We start from the raw sequence: 25,437 nt of genomic DNA, 5'->3' as shown, positions 1-25,437 counted from the left end.
TGACATTCTTCATGGACATAGAAAAAACAATCCTAACATTCATATGATACAACAAAATACCATGAATAGCCAAAGCAGTCCTGAGCAATCTGGGACATAATACTACCTGACTTCAAATTATACTACAAAGCTATAGTAACCAAAACAGCATGGTATTGGCATAAAAATAGATACTTGGATCTATGGATCAGAATAGAGAACCCAGAAATCAACCTACATACTTACAGCCAACTGATCTTTGACAAAGGCAACAAGAACATTCGTTCAGGTGAAGACTGCCTCTTCAATAAATGGTACTAGGAAAATTAGATATTCAGAAGAATGAACCTAGACCTGCACCTCTCACCATATACCAGAATCAACTCCAAATGGATGAAAGACCTAAGTATAAGACCTGAAACTATAAAACTACTCATGGAAAACATAGGGGAAACACTTCAGGAAGTAGGACTGGCAAAGACTTTATGAGTAAGAGCCCAAAAGTACAAGCAACAAAAGAAAAAATAAATAGGATTATATCAAGCTGAAAATCTTCTGCACAGCAAAGGAAAAAATCAACAAAGTGAAATGGCAGCCTACAGAATGGGAGAAAATATTTGCAAACAATATGTCTGACAAGAGATTAATATCAAGAATATACAAAGAACTCAAACAACTATACAGTAAAAAAAAACAAATAACCCAAATAAAAAATGGGCAAAGGAGCTGAATAGACATTTTTTGAAGGAAGACATACAAATGGCCAACAGGTACTTAAAAAAATGCCCTACATCACTAATCATCAGGGAAATGCAAATAAAGACCACACTGAGATATCATTTCACTCCAGTTAGAATGGCTATAATCAAAAAGACTGAGAATAACAAATGCTGGCAAGGATGTGGAGAGAGGAGAATTCTCCTACACTGTTGGTTGGACTGTAAGTTAGTATAACCACTATGGAAAACAGTATGGAGGTTTCTCAAACAACTATAGATAGATCTTCCATACGACTCAGCAATCCCACTTCTGGGTACATACCCAAAGGAATGGAAATCATCAGTTTGAAGGGACACCTGCACTCCCATGTTCATCGCAGTCCTATTTGCAATAGTCAAGATATGGAACCAACCTAAATGTCCATTGAAGGATGACTGGATAAGGAAATTGTGGTGTATATACACACTGGAATACTACTCAGCCATAAAAAAGAATGAAATTCTGCCATTCACAGCAGCATGGATGAGCTTGGAGAAAATTATGTTAAGTGAAATATGCCAGGCACAGAGAGATAATTACTGCATGTCCTCACTCATAAGTGGGAGCTAAGAAAGGAAGAAGGAAAGAAAGACCACAGTGGTGTGTTTGACTTGCAGAGGGAGAGAACAGACCTAGGGTTGCCGGGGGTGGAGAGAAAGAGGGGGGAGATGTTGGGGAGAGGTAGGGGTGGGGCAGACGGGGAATAATTTCAATTTGTGGTAATGGGCATGCTGATAGTATTGATCTGATCATCACATTTTGGGCACAGGTGGTGATAGTCAGATCTGTACCCCATGAATATGCATGATCAATTATTTTTAATTACAAAAAAATAAAATAGCAGGACAGGTGTGCAAAAGTGTGGGAGCAGCAGGGCTGCCCTGCATCCTGCTGGTCTGGGAAGCCAGGATGGCCAGTGGGAGGGCACTGGGCAGCGTAGATGAATATGTGGGCACAAGGAAAGATAAGTGTGACTGAACCAATCTCCCAGTGTTACTGTAATAAAAATATGCACTGTCCTTTTTGTGCAGACATTTAAAAACCACAAATTCTACAAATTACAGTATTTTCATTACTAAGTGCTGTCTTCATTTTCAAGTTGAGGCATGGAGGGAGAAAGTGGCTTGCCTCTGATCACATAAGTAGGTAGTTGTCCTTTTGTGATAAAAAAAAAAAAAAAGTGATTCTCTAGTTTAAGTATTTAGAAAAGTTTGTTTTTCTAGACTCAGGTAGAGGCATAGCCCCTCCAGGCAAACATGGGGATGGCCCTTTATTGACTGATTGCTTTCTGTAAAAAGTTTGCAGGCTCACCACGGCATTCCAAATGGATTCTCTGCTTTAAAGTTCTTATTCAGCCTCCAGAGGTCCTGCCTTGTCTCTATTCAACCTTTCTGGGTATTCAGTGTACAGCTGTTAGCCATGGAAACATTGAATCCCATTCTTCTGCCTTGCTTCTCATCACAGCTGGACAGAGAATGTGTGCTGAAATAGACCCAATAATCCAGCCAGACCCAATAATCCAGCTCTTCATTCAGCAGATATTTATTGACCACTTACTATTTGCCAGACACCATGCTAGGCACTTCTGTATAAATATGATTTAACAGAAATGGATACTGCTTTCCTAGAGATTATAATCTAGTGTAGGATTTGGCAAACTTTTTCTGTAAAGTGAGAGGCATAGCCACTCCAGGCAAACATGGGGATGGCCCTTTGTTGACTGACTGCTTTCTGTAAAAAGTTTGCAGGCTCACCACGGCATTCCAAATGGATTCTCTGCTTTAAAGTTCTTATTCAGCCTCCAGAGGTCCTGCCTTGTCTCTATTCAACCTTTCTGGGTATTCAGTGTACAGCTGTTAGCCATGGAAACATTGAATCCCATTCTTCTACCTTGCTTCTCATCACAGCTGGACAGAGAACGTGTGCAGAAATAGACCCAATAATCCAGCTCTTCATTCAGCAGATATTTATTGACCACTTACTATTTGCCAGACACCATGCTAGGCACTTCTGTATAAATATGATTTAACAGAAATGGATACTGCTTTCCTAGCAATTATAATCTAGTGCAGGATTTAGCAAACTTTTTATGTAAAGTGCCCAATATTAAATATTTTAGTCTTTACTGTCATCTTAATCAGTTCCTCCTGCTATAACAAAATATTTGAGACTGGGTATTTATAAGCAATAGGAATTTATTTCTCCTGCTGTGGAGGCTGGGAGGTCTAAGATTAAGGCGCTGGCAGATTTGGTGTCTGATGAGGGCTGCTCTCCACTTCATGGATGGCACCTTGTTGCTTTATCCTATAGAAGGGAGGAACACTGTGTCTGCACATGGCCACAGTGGAAGGGTAGAAGCCCAAAAGGACCTAGCCAGCTCCCTGCAGCCCTTTTATAGGAACACTGATCCCATTCATGAGGGTGGAGTCCTCCTCACCTCATAAAGGACCCACCTCTTAACACTGTTGCATTGGGGATTAACAAGTTTTAACATGAATTTTGGAGGGGGCATAGATATTCAAACCATAGCAGTAGGCCAGCCAGTCTCAGCTGAGCTCCTCAGCCCTGCCGTTGTAGTGCAGAAGCAGCCACAGACTCTACATAAGCAAATGGGCCAGGCCATGTTCCAGTCGAAGGCTGTGTTCAGAGCCGGGCAGGGTGTAGTGTGCTGACTCCCAGTTTGGTGGACAGCAGATCCCACGAGGGGGGCTTTCTCTTTCTACTATCCGGGGCACATGTCTACCACCACCAACATCATCTTCAACTCTCAGGACCGGTTATTTCATCATCCCAGATGTAGGTAGTGGATGTGGTCTGTGCATCTGGCACAGAGGTGGAGCAGGAGGAAACCTACCTGCTACTCCCATGAATTTACAATCTGTGGGATAGGCCAGGCCAAGACATGCAGTAAATGATGGATCACAGGCCCACAAATCAGTGGGAAATGTATTATGGAGACACTGTTGGGAACATGCAGAAGGGTGCACGCATGGGTAGACTGATCAGGAAAGACCTTTGGGGCAAAGGAGAACATGGGGTTTGGAATTAAGAGATATGATTTGGAATCATTGTCCCCCCATACTAGCCCAGTGACCTTGGGTAAGTCATGAACCTCTCAGTGTCATAATTTCCTGAGAACATCACCTGTTATGGAAATGAACTCAAATGCTGGCCAGTTAGGTCAGGGTTAGAGCGTGGTGCTGCTAACACCAAGATCAAGGGTTCAGATCCTATAGCAGCCAGCCACCAAAGACAATGACGATGACAACAATATTGATTGTTGTTACCTGAAAAGAATCTTGCCTTGTCTTCTTCATTGCTCCTGTGCTCCTCTTCAGCTCAGCAGGCTCAATACATCATTTAAAATGAAAAAAAAAAAATCAGCATTTTGAAATCTCCGTTCCACACAGTTAGCTGGTAGGTACTTCCAGGTACCATCTTGCTCCTTAATTCTTAGTTAGCACCGCTTTGTACAGCAACCAGCTCTTCCCAAGCTTGACTCTGGCTTCCACTCCTGGATGGTTGACCTGGTTGTCGCCTTTGGCCCCAGCCTTTGGCGCTGCATTTTCTAGCCCTCTCCTGCCCTCCATCCCATGCCTTCCTGGCTCTCTTTCATTGTTTCTCTATTGGGTTGCATTGTTTTTGTACCTTTCTAGAGACAATGTCAAAAAGAGCCTTCTCAGTGCCGGTTACTCTATCCAGCCTCATAATCTTGCTTCTCACCTTCTGGGGCATCCTGAAGCCCTTCTCTGGACATCCGTGTTATTTTTTCCTCTAGTTTGTTATTGTCTTCTAAGATTCCTCTAGAACTGTCTGTTATTTGTATAATTGATTATATAAACACATATTTTTATATAAATGTATGTTTTATATATTTACTTATGTATCAAATATATATATATATAGCTGGTTGTTCTTATAATTCTCTATAAAGCTCAATATTGGTATATCCAGATATACCAGTCACTTAGGCCACCTGACGAACAATTATTAATGCTACTAAAAACAGGGTATCCAGATTCTTAGATAGAACTATAAATCCACAGCAGCTAAAGAGCATGATTTTGATACCATCTATTGACTGAGGAACAACCACTACTGTTGGTTTAAATACCAGAACTGCCCGGTGTCAGTCCTTGGCCAGTCTCTGTGTCGGGCACCTCGATCTGAATGCTCTGTCACTGGGGGTCTCCAGGCCAGTGTGAGTTTGCCGTCGATTCCGACGAAGCCACTGCAGCACTGCTTAGTACCACTCTGAGAATCATTTGGGAAGAGCTTCATTTGAGGCTCTGTGTCTTTACAGCTATGAAAATAAACCTTAGCTATTGTTAGAGTTGTGGAAGGATTGAGATTAAAAAAAAGAAAAAGAATAAAAATACTTGCCGAAACCATGCTTATGTAATACCATAATGGTCGTTTCTTTATAGGCATAGAGAATAGCATTACCATTCCCCTCCTCCCCCACTAAAAACCTATGTGGTTGTAGGAAGGTCAGTTCCACTCACTACTGGGAAGTCTGTTTCGTAGAGCCAAGGCCTTGGGAATAACACCTCTAAGATGAGGAATTGGGGATTTAGTCAGTTTTAGAGATTCTCCTTAGTGCTTTTCAAAGAACTTAAGAAGTGCTTATTAGGATCACATTCATTGTTTTGCAACAGTGTTTGCATATAAAATGGTTTTAATTGTGCTTAAAAACTGTTTATTCAGTTTTGCACTTAAGTTAAACTTTTCCCGTATTTACACTATAAATTTGCTGAGCTAGCCCTTTCCAAATATAAACTAACACCCCATCCGCCATTACCACCACACACGCAAACATGGCCCTCCTGCCACTCTCAACAGTTCCTAATTATAATTAACTCCAAGCTTAAGGCGCACACCAAATCTCCCGGCTAGCGAGGCAGCCCCTCACACACGCTCCTCTGTCTAGGGGGCTGACAGTCGAAGATAAGGAGGTGGAATCTGCAGGAGCTTCCGGCTCCCTTCCTCCTCCTCTCTGTCGTTCATGCGGCAAATCCTGCCATGTGTTTGATCCATCATGGGTGAGGCACAGAGCCAAACCGAAGTCAGTCTTTCAGCAACTCTTTATTGAGTGCCTGTTCTACACCGGGCGCTGTTCTAGGCTTCCGCGGCAGTGCAGGGCACAAAGCAGACAGAAGACTTTGCTGGGTCAGTGTTTCCCATTCCTGTGGGGGAGACAGGGAACCCGTCACTGAGCTCCTGGTTCCATGTGTGTTGGAAAGTGGTGCTGCAGCAGAGGAACGGGCGTGAGCAGGGGAGGGACATGGGTGGCTGTGGGTTGCAGGTTTCCTTGTGGTCAAGGAAGGCCTCCCTGGGAGGATGCCACACAAGCTGGGACTTGAAGCAGGTGAGGAAGTGGAGAGGGGTTCCAGACAGAGGCCCTGAGGGAGGGGGTGTGCCTGCCCTTGTGGTCGGGACAGCAAGGAAGGCAGGGCTGCTGGAGCATAGAGAGTGAGGGGACAATGAGGAGATGGAGCAAAACTGAGTCCCTGCCCTCGAGAGCTGACTGTCCTGGGGATGGGGCGGGGAATGAATTAAATGATGACACGTGATCACACAGATAAAAGAGATCCAAGTTAAGGGCACAAAAAGAGATGCACGGTACTGTGACAAGTGGCAGTGTGGGGGATGACTTACTCAGGACGTTGGAAGGCCTCTCTGAGGATGTGGCACGGAAGACAACTGGATAGCAGAGACAGAGCAAGGAGAATGCTCCAGACAGAGGGGGTGTCCTGTCAACAGACCCTGTCACCTAGGGGAGCCCCTGAGTCTGAGGAACTGAAGGAAGCCAGGGTGGCTAGAGCTGGGGGGTGGGCGGTGGAGTTAGGCTGGGGAGGCGGGTGGTAGAAGCCAGAGTACAGAGCCTTCTAGGGCAGATTAAGGATTTTAGTCTATTATAAGAACAAGGGAAACCTTATTAAAGCTGTTTTGTTTTTTGGGGTTTTTATTGGGAGGGGTGTTGGTCTAGTCAAATTTGCATTGGAAAGTTTTGATCTGTCTGCAGAGTAGAAAATGGATTGAAAGGGGACTCTAGTTAAGAGATTCTCAGTGGTCCGTGTGAGAAATGGTGATAATGTATCTGCACGGAAGATAAGTAGATGGGTCCGAGGGAAGTAACTGACCCAACCAAAGGATGGTTAGGATGTGCGGTGAGGAAGACAAAGGAGTCAGATGGACGGGTGGATGGACGGAGGGACGAGGATGGTTAGGATGTGCGGTGAGGAAGACAAAGGAGTCAGATGGACGGGTGGATGGACGGACGGACGGAGGGACACGGGTGGATGGACGGAGGGACGGACGGAGGGATGGATGGGTGCACAGACAGATAGGTGGAAGGATGGGCCAGCTCTCTACTCACATGGGCAACACTGGAAGGGAACCAGATTTGGAGAGGAGCTCAGGGGTGGGCACGAGGCTGGCAGTAGCACGGAAGTCTCATTAACTTAATTTGGGGACATACTGAGATGCTTTTGAAACATTCAGATGAGATGCCGAAGTGCAATGGGGCACAGAGGTGGGGTTGAAGGCTTTGGCATAATGACATTTTCTGTGGAGGGAGCCTAGGACCCGTTACAGAGGGGCTTTATTGACAGGCAATGCTGAGACAAAACTGCTCAACCAGTACAAAGGGGTTTTGTGTCATGGAGGAAAAGGGGGTGTCGATGATGTCCTTTTGGTGGCTGTAGTACAGTAAAGGCTCTGATACAGTGGTGAGGACATGACAGCAAGTGTAGATGACTTTAGCTACGAAAGAGAAGAGAGAGAGGTCCCTCCTGAGGTCAGTTTCCATCTTGACTGGGGTGACCCATGCCCTCCTACTCTGTTGTCTTGAAGTGAGGTCACCAAGAGGGGACTGGAACTTCTGATTAATCCATCCCACCAGAGTCTTTTCACCAGTAACCCAGTCTTGATGGCTGTGTTGAAAGCTTCACTTTTCCAGGATTTTGTTTTGTCACTGTGTGCTTTGCTCTGCTAATTAAGCAGCTCCAGCAGTGTTTTGTTTTGCTTTGAGCAGTCTGCAGTTGTCATAATCTGGCTTAGCTGTAAAAGCCAGGCAGTGGAAGGCAGGGAACAAGAGCTTAGTTGTGGAAGAATGCAGAAGGCAGGCAAAGCTTTCGGCGTTCCGGTAGACGAGCATACAGGAGAAACAGACCAGCACAATATGTCTAGGAGGTCATAGGTAAAATCTAGAAAAATCAGGCAAACTAAGAGTCAGGGATACCTGTCAGGATCCTGAAGAGTGAAGAGTCTCTGACAGAGGGACTATATTTTAATAAAGGAGTCAGAAACAAGGTGTATTAGTCCATTTTCTGTCGTTTAAAACAAAATACCTGAAACTGGGTAATTTATTAAAAAAAAGAAATGTATTTCTTACAGTTCTGGAGGCTGAGGAGTCCGGGGCTGAGGGGTACCTCCTGGTGAGGTGACACAGGAACGTGCCAGCTCGCTAACTTGCTCTCCTTGTAAGGCCGCTAGTGCCACTCCCATGATAACCCACTTGTCCATCAACAAATTAACCCATGAATTGATTAATTCACTCATGAGGGCAGAGCCCTCACAATCCAGTAGCCTCCCGAAGGCCCCACCTTTCAACACTGCGGCACTGGGGATCAAGCTTCCACCTGAGCTTTGGAGGGGACACACATTCAGACCGTAGCACAAAGCAAGACACATAAAACCAACAGCAAGAATTAAGCTTCATACAGAGCCACCGCCATTAAGTGAAAGAGTGAAAGAATTCCTTATTTGCTTCTTGCTCAAAACCTGTGAGGCTGGGCTTGAGACTCCAGTGAAATAAGCAGGGACACCAGACTGGAGGAGGGGTCTCAAAGGGATAGGATGCCAGGCACTTCCTACTGGGTATGGTCACGTTGGCTCTTCTGCACCTGCTCCCTTGAAACAAGTGCAGCACAATTCTTAGTGAGAACCGCAATAGGAGAAAAGCCATTATTTGCAGAAATCAATTGTAATTAAAATTAATTTCAAGTCTTCTCTCAAAGGCCAAATGTTACTTAGATCATTGTGATTCCAATTTACCTTAAATATGTCATCAATATTTAGCAAAGAGAAAGAATTGGTTAGAGGTGAAAGATTATCAATGACATACTCCATTTTTGCCACCGTGGGAATATCTCATCACACAAGTTAAAATTGGAGGTCTGTTATGATATGCTATGTTTAATATGAAACTTGAAATATTTGACACTACTTAGAGGTATTTTTAAGCATAATGTTACTTGATGGAAAGGGCATCAGTACCATGTTTTAGGGACTTAGGGTAGAGCATAGGGGTCTGCTTTAAATCTCACGTTACCCCATCGCCACTGCATACAAACCTACATGCATACATACATGGGGAAAGCCTCAGCAGATTATAATTTTTCAACAGTAAACAGTGGTTTGTTATAACCAGGTTTTTATGTGCCTGTTTCTTACCCCAAAATATCAGTTTTTCCCTATTTAATCTACTGAAGGCTTCTTTGAAAGCTGTGAGAGGAATAGCAAGTAGTCCTTTATGCAGATCGAGTTTCTCAAAGTGGCAGTTCATTGCATTTCTTGATGGGGTAACACTGAGTTCTGATTATGAAATAAATATTAGCTGGATTTTGATCATATTCCAGTCATAGTCGTGCATGGCAAATAGTTTTCTTTTTCTGTAGTTATGAAAGCAATTCATGCACATTAAAGAAAATGTGTACAGTAGTGAAAAGTTGGGGAGCATTACCCAGAACCTCACCATCCAAATTCAAACCTTGCTAACATTTTTTTTTCTATTCATTCCAATCTCTTTTTCCTGTGCCATGAAGTTTTTTTATTTATTTTGTTGGCTTTATTTTTTAAAATGAAAATAGATTTTTTTTCTTTTTACAAAGATAGTATAAACCATGTAGACAGTTGAAATACATAAAATTATAAAGATGAAAAGAAAAAACACAAATGCATGTGATTATTTCATGTAAATAGACTCTTAGAGACATGCTGCTTTGTAACCTGCTCTTCTCTATTCTGCAATAGGTCACAGAGATCTTTCTAGGTAAATAAATTAAAGCCATGGCAATCCCTTTTAATGATTGTGGCAGATTTCTTTGTATGACCCGCACCAAACAGGGGTTCAGTCAGTAGGCAATTGGCATTTCTTTGGATCCTTTGCCTAAGTGACTCCCGTATTTGCTGCTTGTGAGAAATTTCCTTTAGGCATTTCCTCATAGTAATTTGATACAATTTAGCCTCGAGAGTGCCCTAAAAGAATAACTGAGTTTTCCTAAAAGAATTGTTGCTATATTAGTCTTCTTAATTGACGTCTGATTTACAGTGAATGAGATTTCAAGAAAATGTGGGGATGATCCTCCATATCCTGATTTAGTTGCTGTCAACAGAGCATATCTATTGTTTTCATAACCAGCAGAGAACTTGATTTAGAAGTGGACACATGAGAATCCATTGTCTCTGGGCCAAGGCCCTCTGTGATGTCCAAGCAGCCGTGTAGAGTGGGCTCTGTGGCTGGACCAGGACCAGTCACTTTACTTCCTTCACTCCCACGTTCTCTGACTCCATGTGATGGTGACACGTTCCTATTTTTTCTGTTCCTGTTCGGGAAGGATGGTTTTCACATTGAGTACCGGAAGGCAGAGGGATTAACTTCATAAGTGCTGACCCATTACAGCCAAGAAATGCAATCTCGTGATGACTAGTCTGCTCTCCATGTGCAGAATACATGTCCTGTGTTCTCCTCTCCAGGTGGCCTCCTTGTAGAGACTTAGCCCACCCTCAGTGCTAACACAGAGATCTCCCTGGCTTAAGGTAGATTCACTTCTCAGTATTCACACTTACTTTATCACTAAAACAAAGAATACTTCATAAACTTCATTTTAATAATTCTCAAGCATATCTACTAAGCACACATTAATAATGTAGGACTGTTGACCTCTACTGGGAAGTCATAGAGTCTTTGTCACCACCGCCTTCATTTCATCAGGGACAGGGGACCAGCCCATCTCAGGAGAACCTGCCTGGCAAAGGAACCCAAAGGGCCGTAAGCCTGCAAGTCCATGAATGCTCCTCCCGTCCTTCAAAGTGCTGTTTCCTAGGCTGTTAGGAAACAGAGTGGAACGAGGAGATATTATACAAGGGAGGATAGAAAAATTGGTCTCTTATTCTTTTTTAGTTATGGTAAAATACACATAACATTAACTTGACTACTTAGCCATTTTTAAGTATATATATTCAGTGACATTAAGTACTGTTAAAAGAAAAACTTTAGAAAAATTAAGTTTAATAGAGTTTGTTTGAACAAGGAACAATTTGTGAATCTGGCAGCACTCGGAACCACAAGAGACTTTTTTAGTTATGGTAAAATACACATAACATTAACTTGACTACTTAGCCATTTTTAAGTATGTATATTCAGTGACATTAAGTACTGTTAAAAGAAAAACTTTAGAAAAATTAAGTTTAATAGAGTTTGTTTGAACAAGGAACAATTTATGAATCTGGCAGCACTCGGAACCACAAGAGCTTTAGAGAGATCCACCCAGCTGTGTGAGCAGCGAGCTTTCCTGGGCTGAATATGGAAGCGACATAGAGAAATTGCCTGGTTGACTATGGCTAGACATTTGCTTTTATCTGAGCATGGTGTGATGAGTTGGCTGAGACTCCAGCTATTCGTTACAAGAATGTACTCTTAAATTAGGCTTTCTGTTCGTTTACATAGTAAGATTTCAGTTGACTAGGTAGGGACTCGAGATATGGAGGCAGCCTTACACCAAATTTAATTTGATCTAACAGCACATTCACATTGTTATGCAACCGTCGCCACCATCATCTCCAGAATTCCTTGCATCTCGCAAAGCTGAAGCTCCGTACCTGTTAAACAACTCCCCCTTCCTCCCTCAAATTAGCCCCTAGTAACCACCATTCTGTTTCTATCGCTGTGAATTTGACTTCTCTGGTGACCTCATAAATGGAACCATGTAGTATTTATCCTTTTGTTCCTTCTGTATCTCACTTATTTCATTTAATGTAATGTCTTCAAGGGGGACTCTTATTTTTAAATAGTGAAATATATATACAGAAAAGGGTATAAAAATTCATATATATAGTGTAATAGATTGTTGTAAACCAAACGTCCATAAAACTGCCAGCACCCCAGAAAGCCCCCGAGTGCCCCAACCTGATCTCAGCCTGCCCCTTCTTACATTGAAACAGCAACTATGACTGTCACAGTAACAATTTCATGCTTGTCTTTCCTCTTTTATGTATGTATCCCCTAGCAGCGTGGTCCAACGCAAATAGAATGTGAACCACAAGTTTGAGCCACATACATAACTTTAAATTTTCTAATAGCCACATTAAATAATAGAAAAAACAGATAACTGAAATTAATTTTAATATATTTTATTTAGCCCAATATATCCTAAATATTAACATTTCAACATACATTCACTATAAAAATTATATTTTTACATTCTCTCTATCATACTAAGTCTTCCAAATTTGATGTGTATTTTACACTTATGGCACATCTCAATTAGGATTAGCCCCACACAGCTGGCAGCTACCAGATTGAACAGTGAAGATCTACAGAATAGTTACATTTTGCCTATTTTAGAACTTTACATAAAGGAAATTATATATCTGTTCTCCAATACAGTAGCCACTAGCTACATGTAGCTGTTTAAATTTAAATTCATTAAAATCAAATTAAATTAAAAATTTAGTTCCTTAGTCACTCTAGCCATATTTCATGTGCTCAGTAACTACACATGGCTAGTGACTGCTGTACTGGAGAGCGCAGGTATACGATGTTTCCAGCAACGCAGAAAGTTCTGCTGGACAGCACTGGTACTCTTCTATGTGCTGCTTGTTTTTGTTTGATCTTACATTCGTATAATTTATCCAGCTTGTTGTATGGAGCTTTAGCTTATTCATTTTCATTACTAAATAACTTTCTACTTTATCAATATAACACAATTTATATCTCCCTTCTGTTGATAGACATCTGGATTGTTTATACTTTTGTCAATTGTGAACAATATTTCTATGCACATTCTCATATATGTATCAAGATGCACATTCTCATATATGTATCAAGATGCACACAGAATCCATTTCCCTACCATTGGGCCAAAGGGTGTGGGTATCTTCAACTTTACTAAATAATACAAAATTGTTTTCCAAAGTGGTTATACTAACGTTCAGTTTCACCGGCAGCATCTGTGAGTTCATATTGCTCCACATCCTTGTCTACACTTGGTATTGTCAGACTTACATGTTTGTCCTTCTAGAGGGTATGTGGTGGTGTCTCATTGTGAGCTGGGATTTTTTCACTTTGGCATAAAAATAACAAATATATATTGATTATGCACCATAGAAGCATGCACACAGGTAGCGATGTACATAAGACATAGCTCCGATCCTTAAATAGTTTTGATCCGTAGGAAAATAAGACATGTATACAGATAACTGTGTATAAGGGCAGCAAGAGGTAAAATCAAAGAACTATTGAAGTTTAAGGAAGGAAGACTCATAGCCAGCCATCCGCTCTGCTCATTTGGTAAATACCTCAAATTAAATATGTCCAGCACTGTGCTGTTCGTGTTTCTCCACCACCCCGAGTTGTCCCTTCTCCACTGCTCACATCTCACTGAGTGGCACCATCTTCCACCCTGTTTCTCATGCCCGAGTCTTACAAGTCATCATGACACCTTCTCATCCTAACTAAATGGACTGATGACTGGTCAGTCCTACTACGTGGGCACCACTCAGATCTACCCACTGCTCCGCATCCATGAGCACCTCCCTGTGTGACGTTGTCATCAGCCCTCGCCACAACTGCTGCACCTGCCTCCTGCTTGGTCTCCCCACATCCGCTCGGGACCTCTTCCTGTCCGTCCTCCACAGTAGTTGGAGGAATCTGACGAAATGAAGCATGTCCCTCCTCTGTTTCAAATGCTTCCATGGCTTCCCATTGTGCTCAGGACAAAGGTCCCAGTTACCTGGCCCTTCTTTCCTGTCTGGTCTCATTTCCCACCACTCTTCTCCTCAACAACCAAGTGCATGTCCTTCATCCTGGCCTTATTTTGGTCCTGAATATACTGGATTCTTCCAGAACACGCACTATTTCCTGAACCTGAAATTTAGGAACTCTGTTCTCTCCACCACCTACATTCATGGTTTCAGCCTAAATGTCCCTTTATTAGGGAATTGCTTGTTGGATATTCAGCATAGGCTGGGTCCCCTGCCATGTACTCTTATGGCTCTCTGTCCTTTCCAACTTAGCACTTACCAAAATTACTTTGAATCATCATGAAATTACTGGTTAATGTCTTTTCCATTGCCCATAAGTTCCATGAACTCAAGTACCTTGTGTCTAACTTGTTTACCACTATATCCTCCATGCTTAGCACAGTGTTTGGTAGATAGTAGGTTCTCAAATTATTGAATGGATGGGAAGACCTCACGGAGGTTGGGCTATTTAGTTGGATCTTGAAAAATGGGCAAAATTTGAACATTCAGAGGTGGGCAGGAATGGTTAGGTAAGAGAGATTTCTAGAAGATGAAACAGCTTACTGTTCTGACAACAGTAGACAAGTCTGTATTAAAACTAAAATTTTAAAAGGTATTATTTATGCATGTATTGAAACAACACACTCTACCCCACAAATATGTACAAGCAAATGTTAAAATATTTTCAATTTAAAAAATAAAATAAAAAGTAAACCTAAAAAAAATTTTTTTAATGAAAAAGGTATTGTGGACACAGTCCAGACACCTTGGACGATCTTGGACTGCTGCCCATTCACTCACACAGTAGAGAGTTGAGCACGTTTTGCTCACTTGCCATGTGTCTGGCACTGCAGACTGTGCTGTGAATGGAGCCCCTGGAGTCGGGCACTGCGGCCTTGGGGAAAGGTACTCTTAGCAATATGCAGAATGTATACGACGTGGTCTCTGACCACAAGACGTTATAACCTAGTAGAATCAACATTTTTAAAAAAGAAAAGGTACTACCATGCATATGTAGACAAAACAATCTTAGTCTGCTTAGGAAATATGCTGTGCATGTGTCTTTTTGGTTTCTCCATCATGAGGGGAGTAGTTAAATTTCGAGAAGTAGCAGCCAAGTTAAATTTGGGGGTGGAGGGGCGAACTGACTGAACTGTAGGAGATGATGGGCAAACTTTATTTCAAAGGTTCTGTTTATAGGAGATGAGAATTCAGTCTTGTCAGAGATTGAAGTCCCTAGAGAGAATGTTCAGAACAACTTGAGAAGCCCAAGGTGGTAAATGGGCAGCATTCATCCTGAGGTTCTAAGAGAAGTAAAGTGGGAAAGGGGGAGGGGGATTCTGACAAGGGGGTACAATGTATCCTTAAGACAGGCCTGCTGCTTCTACAGATTAGAAGGTTCTAGTGTGATTGTCTGCCTTTTGGAAAACTGCCCAGGGAAAGTCTAGGTGTACAGGAAGGTAAACCTAATATCCCCTCGGAGGAGCTGACTAGGAGCCTGATGTGCGTGGAACAGCCATGATTCGGTTCTCTTGTAGTGTCTTTCATTCGTGAAGCTTGAATGGCCTTGCCAGTGGGATTGCCTATAGCCCTGCCCTGTGAAGCGCCGCGTGTGTGCACTGGCTCTCCTAAGAAATACAAAAGCCACCGTAGCCCACACCCACCCGGCGGGTGCACAAGAACTCACCTCCCTCCAAATCCTGGCATGGGCGAAATATGTGTAGGGAGCCGCTGGATCTAAGCAAGATGTGTCCTAGGAAACGAGTTGTTACAGCAGTTTCCAGAAGGCGTAGGCGTTGCTGGGCGTAGGCGTTGCGAGGGCGTAGGCGTTGCTGTTGTCCATTTGGATGTCACCTGTAAAGTTAGTGAGAAGAACAGTGTGGTGTCTAGTACACAGCACGTGATAATAATTGACATTTATCCATCACTTACTACATACCAGGCTTTTTTCTAATCTCTATGTGTATTATTTTAATGCTCACAGTAATCCCATGAGGAAGACACCCCATTTTACACGTAAGAAAGTTGAAGCACGGAGAGATTAAGTAAATTGCCTAAAATCATAAGAGGAAGATTCTAACCCACACACCTGGCCCCAGAGCTGAAACATAGAACCCCTACCCCACATTCTTTTTGAGCAGAGCAGGAAGACATGACTTCCTCTAGGTTTTCCTCCTTGTCCAGCTCAGTTTGTCACCACATTCCACATGAATGGATTGTGCCCCAACTAATTGTGAGGCTCTGACATAAAATAATATGACTGTCATGAAATGAAGTAAAAATCCCCATCAAGGGAAAAAGGTTAGAAAATTGACATAGATTTTCTTCTGCCTCTACTGTTGACAACAGACAAAACATTTAGCCAACAGGAGATTGAACTTCAGGACCCAATATGAAACTTTGACTTCTACACATTAGCATTCAAGCCAAGGAACAGGTCCAAGGCAACTTGTCACATGATCAGGGACAAAATGGTCTGTCATCTGCAGCTCTCCTGGCTCTGGCCTCAAACTTCATTTCTCACCCACTAACCCACATGAAAAGCTGAGCAATGTTAGCCTCTGAAAAAAAGTGGCAGCAGTTCAAAAGCAGGATCTCCTCCTGCTCTGGCATCACTGAGAGTGCTGTTCTGCAGAGATTCTTGCCAGGCCAGCTTTCCACTCAGAAACTGGACACGCTTTCCTCTCAGGGCAGCTGGCATTCACCTGTTCTAAATATTGGGTTTTGGTGTATGCTTCATTGGAAGGAATATTTCCTCTGCTAAAAAGAACATTTATTGGGGAAAAAGATTCTTAAAGGGACGTAGTTTTTCTAAAAACAGAAGATTTACTTTTCAATTATTCAAAAAATATTTGGCAGGGAACCTTAGTGTGTTCCAGGCACTAATCTAGAAGCCAGGGGTAGAGCAGGGATCAAAACAGGAAAGTCCTTGTGCTTATGGAGCTTTTCTCCTGTTCCTTTTTAAAGTATGGATTTTCAAGGAAATAAATGATATGTTTCGATGGTATTTGTGGAGAAAATGTTTCATTCAGGAAATAACTTAAATGAAGCTAATTAATACCACGATTTTGAACCCTTACACAGTACTAGATACATGTCAAATATCGTATGTTGGCAATTTATGTTTTCATTTAATCTTTGAAACAGCTCAATTTGAGGCAGGTACTGACATCCCCTCCTCCAGAGAGGAGGCTGGGACGTGGCATCACTGACTGGCTTGTGGTCACAGGCTGCTGGCGGCGGCCTTGCTCTTACCTGCTGATGCCCTCAGGTGCAGAGGGAGAGCATGGAGAACTCACGGGTGATGACTGAGGTTAGGACCATGTCTGACTCCCAGAGGCTGGGCCGTGGATTTACATACATCAGATGTCAAAGGCAGCCTTCAGCATCCCGGCATTCATGTATGATCTAGGGAAGCTGCTGAAACTTCCAGTCTAAGAAATAATTCTGTTATGGTTTTCAGGACTGTGTGTAAAAGTCTCAAACCTTTGCCAATGCTTTATGTCTGTCAGTGATCAAAGAACAAGTTAATGAGATTTACCGTAAAATGTAAAGAACTATAAGTCATTTCCAGTCTTAATAGCAGAATAGGAAGTTGAGAAGGTGTGTAGCATTTCATCTCTAAAGCAGCGTGTGTGTGGATGGTCTCTCTGTAATATGCGTACCTTCTGGGCCTAACAGATTGCTTTTGCTAATTTTTGTTTTGTTTTGTTTTTCCTTCCCAGATGATCATTCCCGGGTGAGGCTGCAGACAATAGAAGGAGACACCAACTCAGACTATATCAATGGAAATTACATTGATGTATGTATTTTGAAACTGTCAGTAAACCCAACCGTTCTGACATGTACCAAACTGTGTCTGCTGTCTAAGACTGACGGACAGACGCTGGGCTGAGTCCAAAAGCAAACACATCTGTGTTGCCCCCCACACTGCAGAACTCAGCAGTGAAGAAGCGATCACTCCTTTTTTCATCAGCCTATTTGTTCGTGAATTTCTCTGTAACATTCTATCCCTTCTTAGCCATCTCTTGCTCATGTGGACTAAGAAAATGTTATTTCCATTTTTTGTCAACAACTTATAGTATTCGACACTTTGAAAAATCTGTTTGCATATTAATGGGACAAAACTCTCTAATTCCTAATATGATGATTTGCAATCTCTAGTCATCACTGCACTTTTAAGTTGCCTTCAAAGTAGTCTGCAGCTGTTCACCAGGACTTCTAATGCAAGCAAGACATGTCATTAAATATGTAGGCTGTTTAATTATTGAAGACTGCTGCTTTGTTCATTCTGCATCATGTTAACTTAATGTTTTACATTAGAATAAATTCTTTAGGAGACAGCACGTTTTCAGTTGAAAGAATGAATGAAATCAAAAGCAGAAAGAAAAATCAAGGGAAAGTTGCTTTACCTTCAAGGCCTGAGTTCACATTAAAAGGATTTCAGCTCCCTGTGGTTCCTAAGGCACATTCTGAGATTGGCCGACAAACTGTCTCTTAGTCCATCGATGCTTCCGTGGACAGGTTTTATCTGTATATATATATATGGATTGTTTTATTTTCTTAGTTGAGTGTTACTCAGATGCTACTAAAAGTAACTAGCATCACAACCTCTAGGAAAGAGTTATCTAAACATAACTCTAAGAATGCTAGTTTTAGTGCTAATTGGAAACGTTTGACATTTTTAGTTAACAGATTTGTGGATGGTATCTGGGGAATGATTATTTAAAGAACAGTTCACATGTCATTCATCAAATGAAGACTCCTATACCATTTTGATAATGGCCAAAAACACAGCCATTAGATTTTCTATGAAAGCAGCGTTTCTTCCTAGGGTGCGTGGCACTCGCTGCTTCCTGCAGCGCGTGTTTAATCAGCATGCATGGGGGTACTCAGAGGTGTCCAAGACCTGTTTCCTTCTCCCACTGCCTCACAGTTCAGAAACTGATACATGAAGTGTCTCCTCCAATATGTCTCACCTCCAGGTTGACTGTAACACACCTCCCTTGGAAGGTTCCCGGGGAGCCTGTTCACACTGCAGTCCCAGCTCCTGCAATCCCTACTGTTTCCTTGAGCACAGGGACAGTGTCCTACTCATCTCTGTATCCTCTGCACCTGGCACATGCCTGAAACATAGTGAGCACTTAGTAAGTGATTAATGAACTGCTGACTGCAAGAGTAAATGTGGTCAGGGTAGGCATTGCAGAGGAGGTAATTTGAACTCGCTTTCAACAATGGGTGCGTAGAGATACAGAGGAGAGAAAACAATTAGATCAAGGACATAACATGAGCAAGGCTATAAAATAATGAAAATAGCAGATTTATGGGCTTTGATTTTATTTTAAGAGAGAAGGGTTAATACTCAGGGCCCCATACACACTTAGTCTGTTGGGTCCTTCTGAGCACCTATGTGTCAGTTACTCTTGTAGGTGCTGGAGTTATAACTGTGAGCAATTCAGACCAAAAACAAAACCAACAGAGCTGATGTTCTGTTCTGGAGAAACAGACAATAAATAAACTAACTTAATTCTGTGTGGTATACTAGAAGGTTGTATGTGCTATGGAGAAAACTAAAGCCATCGAGGGGGAATAGGAGTGTCGGGTTTGGAGGTGCATCGCAATTTAGGGTAGAGTGTCTGGAGTCAGTTCACCTGTAAAGGTGGCCTTTGAGCAGGGAAGATGAGGACTCGAGCCATGTAGCTATCAGGGAGAGGAGCAGGGGCCTTGCTGTGCAGCTGGCCTGGTGAGTCCGAAGTAAAACAAGCAGGCGAGTGTTGGTGGAACGGTGGGAAGGGGCCGAGGGAAGTTGCAGTGATGAGGTAAGAGGTCGCAGGGCTGGGCACTGTAACAATTACAAGGTCCTCTGCTCTTACTGTGAGTAGGATGGGACGTCTTAGAGGGATTTGAGCAGAGCAGTGACATGATCTGGCTGCTGGAAGGAGAAGACACTGGGTGGGCAGGATTAGAAACGAGGAGACCTGCTGGGTGGCTGTGGAAGCGATTAAGCATGATGATGGTGGTGTGGCCGGCATGGCAGCTGTGGAGGGTGAGAAGTGGAGAGATCCTGGATCCTCGGTGAAGGCAGAGCCAGTGGGATTGGCCAACAGATTGGCCACGGGGTGTAGGAGGAAGAGAGGGGTCAAGGATGCCGCTCCCCGAGGAGACTCTGGGGAGCAGATTTGGGTAGAGATTAGGGAGGGAACCAGGAGCTCAGTCTTAGTTGCACCCAGCTGTAAATATAGGCTCGACATGCAAGTGGAGGTGTCGAGCAGGCAACTGATGTCACATCAGGATTTCAAGGAAGAGGTCTGGGCCGGAAACAAGAATGTAGAATTCATTGGTGTACAGATGGTACTGAAGGCCATGGGACTGGATGCGACCACCCAGACAGTGAGCACAGAAGAGGAAAAAGTCTAAGACTGGGCATTCCAACATCAAGGTCAAGGTGAAGGGGAGAACCAGCCAACGAAACCGAGGACAAGTGACCAGGGAAGTGTGTAGGAAGAAAGCCGATAGGTCAAGTAGGTGGTGACTGAGAAATGACCATGCTGTTCAGTGACACAGGCCATTTGTGGACTCTGTGGATTACTTCAGTTTATCAAATGAGTCCCTCCTATCTAGTAGGCATCTTGTTATGTATGCACTGGACATATAGAACTAATAAGTCAGACAAAATTCTTGCCTTTATGGGGCTTATCAGCTAATTAGAAAAGAATTCTATTTAATATTGGTCATGATTCTACAATTGGAGACCTGCAGCAGGTCAGTTGTATAAAAGAATGTGGTGTTCTACATTGTTGTCAACTTAAGTGCAAAAAATTCCTAACACTTGTAAGTATGCATTTAAGTTGTCTGAGAAACGTGTGTTTCCTCACCAAGTTTTCTTTTTCTGCTTTCCAGCCAGCTTTGGGCACATAATTTTGGGTAATCTGAGGGGGACAGAAATGGAAAGTATTAAGGTCTATGGTGATATGATATGTTACCTGATATATGTTTCCCTGAGTTGGCATTATCTTTTCCAAAAGCTTATCCTACAATTTCTTAGCTCCCTTCTCTCTTGGGTTCCAACTTCCATCTTTCCCATTTCTCATAGATGGCCATCTGAGGGGGACAGAAATGGAAAGTATTAAGGTCTATGGTGATATGATATGTTACCTGATATAAGTTTCCCTGAGTTGGCATTATCTTTTCCAAAAGCTTATCCTACAATTTCTTAGCTCCCTTCTCTCTTGGGTTCCAACTTTCATCTTTCCCATTTCTCATAGATGGCCATGATGAAAGGAAGGCGTCTTGCAGTATTTCTACCTCTCTAAGTTCATAGCCCTGGCCACGGCATCATGTCATGGCATTAGCAGTGTTTCCGAATGGTTTCGAGTATTATTATTGATATAACTGTCAATACTGATACAACAGAATATGTGTTAAACGCTTGGCAGGTTGCCAATAACCTCCCAAACACAAATGAAATTCTATTGCACATCCCCAGCCTGTCTGCACTTATAAGAGTCGTGGTCACGTTATTTCAGAGAATCCATAAGTTGTTAGTGTTTACAGCTCATCCACCATCTTGTAGCCAGTGTATGACAAAGTGACCCACACTTCCCGTGCAAGTTTCAGAACTGCTGTATGTGATGCATCTTCACTTACTGAGAGAGATGCATTGGTACTGGGTCTGGCAATTTAACCTTGGGGTGATGCGGCCCTTGGCGTTTGTAGGTGCATGCATTTCAGTAAACTTAGCATGTGACTTCTGTGCTGCTTATCAATTTTAAGTTTATCGAATATTCTTTCTTGTTTATTTTTAGGGTTATCATCGGCCCAATCATTATATTGCTACCCAAGGTAAGTTTATTTCAGCCTTGAAGTCTTGCTCTGTGTTTTGCCCATTCTCCATCCTTTTGAACCTCCTCCACCCTCCCTGGGAAGATAGTGCACGTGCAGCAGCACAGTTACTGCCCGCGTACCCATCACGGTGCTCACCCTTGCTCTTCCATCAGAAGTTCTGGTAACACAACCATTTAGGTAGAACTTCACCTTGAGATCATTAGAAGAAATATGTTCATTGATTCATTATTGAATTCAATCTGCCTACCTTAGGAACTAGTCTGACATTTGTAAAAATAGATATATAGATATCCATTCAATAAATATGCCCTAACCACTCTCTATAAAAGAACTGGGATAGCTGCTGCTGAGGAGCCAAGCTGCATCCAGCAAGCATCCCCTTCTCCCATGGGTGGTGTTGAGTGGGGAAGACGTGGGGTGACCTGCAGGTACTTCAGTAGGTACAACATCAGGTCACTTGTGTGAGAAGTACAGATAGAAGGTTAGGAAAGTTTGGAGCAGAAAGAGGTTGTTTTCGGGTGGGTTGATCTAAAAACAGCTTTGTGGTAGAGGTGAGATTGGAAGGAAGATTTCTAACTGGGGAAACTTCATAAGCAAAGACCCAGAAGCAGGAAATTAGTATTCCCCAGTGGGACATGGTGGGTGGATTACTTTGGCTAAAGGAAACCAAGAGAAAGCTAGAGGAAGCTCATGGCAATGGTTTTCGTATGATCTTCCCTACCAACTATGAGGTGGGTCGTCTGTGGACAGTGAGGGTCACAAGAGAGCTGAGGGTTTAGGGAATGAGGCATCATATGGGGTGAGTTAGTGAGTCAATATAAGATGAGCTAAAGAAGTGCTGAGAAGCACAGAAGACCCCATTGAGGTTCGTTTTATTATTTTATCATTGTCATCAGTAATATATCCCAGAAACAGGAGCAGAGAAATCAAAAGGATATGACCTGCCCAACATTAGGGATTGGCAGGGGGTGGTGAGCAATGGAAAGCCAAGGAGCAAAAGAATCAGGGATGCCAAGAAAATTGTGGTCGTGAAGTCTAGGCTTGGAGGCAGGGAAATCAGAGGGGTCCAATGGGCCATGAAGATAGGAGAGGATCTAGTGGACTGATGTGCTCAACACTTACAGCAGCGCTGTCCGGTAGAACTTTCTGTAATGGTGGAGATGTTCTGTATCTGTGCAGTTCAAAATGGTAGCCACTAGTCACATGTGGCCACTGAGTGCTTGAAATCTAGCTACTGTTAACGAGGAACTGAATTTTAAATTTTAATGTCAGTCTAAATTGCTTCATTTAGCTATTGCCTGGGGTACTATTAGCGAAGCTTTGGGGTAGAAGCGCTCTAGGTGTGGCTAGAATGGAGCCACTATGGAGCCTTATCCTGCCTGATGTCCACAGCTGCATGGAGGACCTGGGTGGCATCACACAGAGTCCACAGTCTCATATCACCACTAGGGACTCTGCACCCAGGTCTGGATGACCTGCATGGCCTCCAAGTGTCTTTCCTCCCCTGTGACATGAAGTTGGTAGTGGCTCCTTCCAAAGCAGCCTTGCTGGCCAGGTGCAGCATGGTCTGTAGAGCAACCAGCATGAGCCTGGCACACGCAGGCCCCAATGTGGGAGTTGCCAAGTCCTTCAGAAAGCAAGCGCCTGGTGCAATCTCTTACAGCTGGGACAGAACGAGGACATGTACCCAGGACCTCTGAGTTCAGTCCTGGGTGTATTCTCCTACACCCTGCTCCTTCTAAACTGAATTAATAATGCCTTTAGAGGAACCTGTTGTTAGTTCTTTGAAATGCATTCTAATAGCTTTCAGAATGTTCTAAATTGAGTGTCATAACATCTGATTTAATAAATTTAATAATTTGAAATTAGCAGGTTTTTATCTATTCATGTGAAAATTTGATTGTAAAATATCCAAAATACTCCTGAGCTTCTTATCTATCCAATAACTTGATTAGCAACTCATTTTCATAGATAGTAAAAACATAAAGTTAAATAAATCTCATTTGAGTGAAAATTTGATTGTAAAATATCCAAAATACTCCTGAGCTTCTTATCTATCCAATAACTTGCTTAGCAACTCATTTTCATAGATAGTAAAAACATAAAGTTAAATAAATCTCATTTGCATTTTCAAGATTGAAGACCTCTAGATTAGTGTGACTAAACAGCCTGCTGAAGTAGAGGTGGAAACCCTAAGGTCTGTGCATGGCCCCTCACCCTGCTTCCCTGTGTTTGCCCTCTCCAGTCCTCTCTCCCAGAGGGAGATTATTCTTTGAAGAAAAATGCTATTAGAGAAGTCACTTTCTGCAGAATTAGTTTGAATAATACTTAATTGCTTAGTAGCCCTCTTCTGTAGCATTCAACCGATCTAGTGTTAATGAGCAAATGTATTTGCAGGCAGCTAAGAAATGGCAAATGTAATCAGTTTGTAGGCAACTACCAATCTGCCCGTAATGGAGAGCACCCCGAACGCCCTGTTCAGCAGTGCGTGGCAGCCATTCCCCAGTGCGGCGTCGGCTGCAGATTGGACTTCTCAAACCAGCAGGGGGGTAAATGAATGAATATTTTTAATCTAACAGTCAGTCAAGACTGTACATATCATATTAAGAGTAGTACATTCAGGCCATGATGTTCAGATTAGAACGCTAGAATCTCTTTTCTCGTATATGTCACAGGCATAATGGACCTTGTAGCCTCAGATCACCAGTAATAAAGATTGCTGATAACGTGCAGTAATTGGAATGGGCAGATGGAATACATTCAAGGGCTGCCTTCATTAAAAACAAAAAGCTCAACACCTCATTCTAAAAGGCCAAGAAAATGGGTGATAAAGATTAACAGGCAGGTGCAATTTTAAAATCTCTGTTTTGCACTGATATGAAAAGACATGAATGGTGCAATTTACTCACAACCAGTTTTATTCCCAAGAATTAGTAGCAGACCAGCTTTTCACCAAGTTCCTTCAATACAGAGGACATATCACGCATTTATGTATTTGGTCTCTTCTCCCACACCCCACCTCCCTCAACTTTATTGATTTTTCTGCCAGTAACTGTGACCTTTGATGATAATGGTAATGTTTCTGCAAATTGAAGGGATCCCATTCAAACCAGATCCGTTGCTTTTTTAGTATGTTCTTCCTGTCCCCTCTTTGTTTAATTGTTTTGTGTCCGGCAGCTAATGACCCAATATTAACTTCATTACATCTGACTGTGCAGACATTAATACAATTGTAACATTCAAGATTTATGATTCAGCAAACCAGAGGATCAAAGGAGCGGAAGTCACGTCTGTTACTGCTTGTCTGTACGTAGAGTGAGGGTTGAGTTGGGATTTCAAAAGCAGGGCTCACAGTGAGCGGCAGAAGCGTGTGCGGGTGGACAGGATCACCCAGAACTGATCATACTTCACAATCAAAGCACACCCCGTGGAGGCCATGTGGCTGCGAGCTGGGTCAAGCCAGCCACGGCGAGAACTGCCCTCCCCCAGCGATTGCAGACAGCATGCACCGGCCTTGCCGGGGGCCTGGAGAAGTGTTCTTTTTATTACTATTTAGTTTTAGTTTTGTTTTTTTTTTTTTAATTTTATTTTGTCAATATACAATGTGGTTAATTATTGTAGCCCATTACCGAAACCTCCCTACCTCCTCCCTCTCCCCCCTCCCACCCAACAATGTCCTTTCTGTTTGCTTGTTGTATCAACTTCAAGGAATTGTAGTTGTTATGTCTTCTTCCCCCCACCCCACCCCGGTGTGTGTGTGTGTGTGTGTGTGTGTGTGTGTGTGTGTGTGTGTGTGTGTGTGTGTGTGTGTGTGTATTTATATATATT

General features: G+C 42.7%; 1 protein-coding gene across 3 annotated transcripts in view; it reads left to right on the top strand.

Annotated features, from left to right (window-relative positions):
* The window catches only part of PTPRM (protein tyrosine phosphatase, receptor type, M), a 361,286-nt gene that overhangs the window by 233,382 nt on the left and 102,467 nt on the right, over positions 1 to 25,437 (top strand). For all 3 annotated transcript variants that reach the window (XM_008574057.1, XM_008574056.1, XM_008574058.1), the window contains 2 exons: positions 17,490 to 17,566; positions 21,570 to 21,606. In XM_008574057.1, coding sequence (XP_008572279.1) covers positions 17,490 to 17,566; positions 21,570 to 21,606 — 114 coding nt within the window. The remainder of the gene's footprint in view (positions 1 to 17,489; positions 17,567 to 21,569; positions 21,607 to 25,437) is intronic.

This window comes from Galeopterus variegatus, unplaced genomic scaffold (genome assembly GCF_000696425.1).
Source record: "Galeopterus variegatus unplaced genomic scaffold, G_variegatus-3.0.2 Scaffold993, whole genome shotgun sequence".
Taxonomy (NCBI): Eukaryota; Metazoa; Chordata; class Mammalia; order Dermoptera; family Cynocephalidae; genus Galeopterus; species Galeopterus variegatus.
Note: the sequence above shows the minus strand (reverse complement) of the source record. Positions and strands in the feature narration are given on the sequence as shown.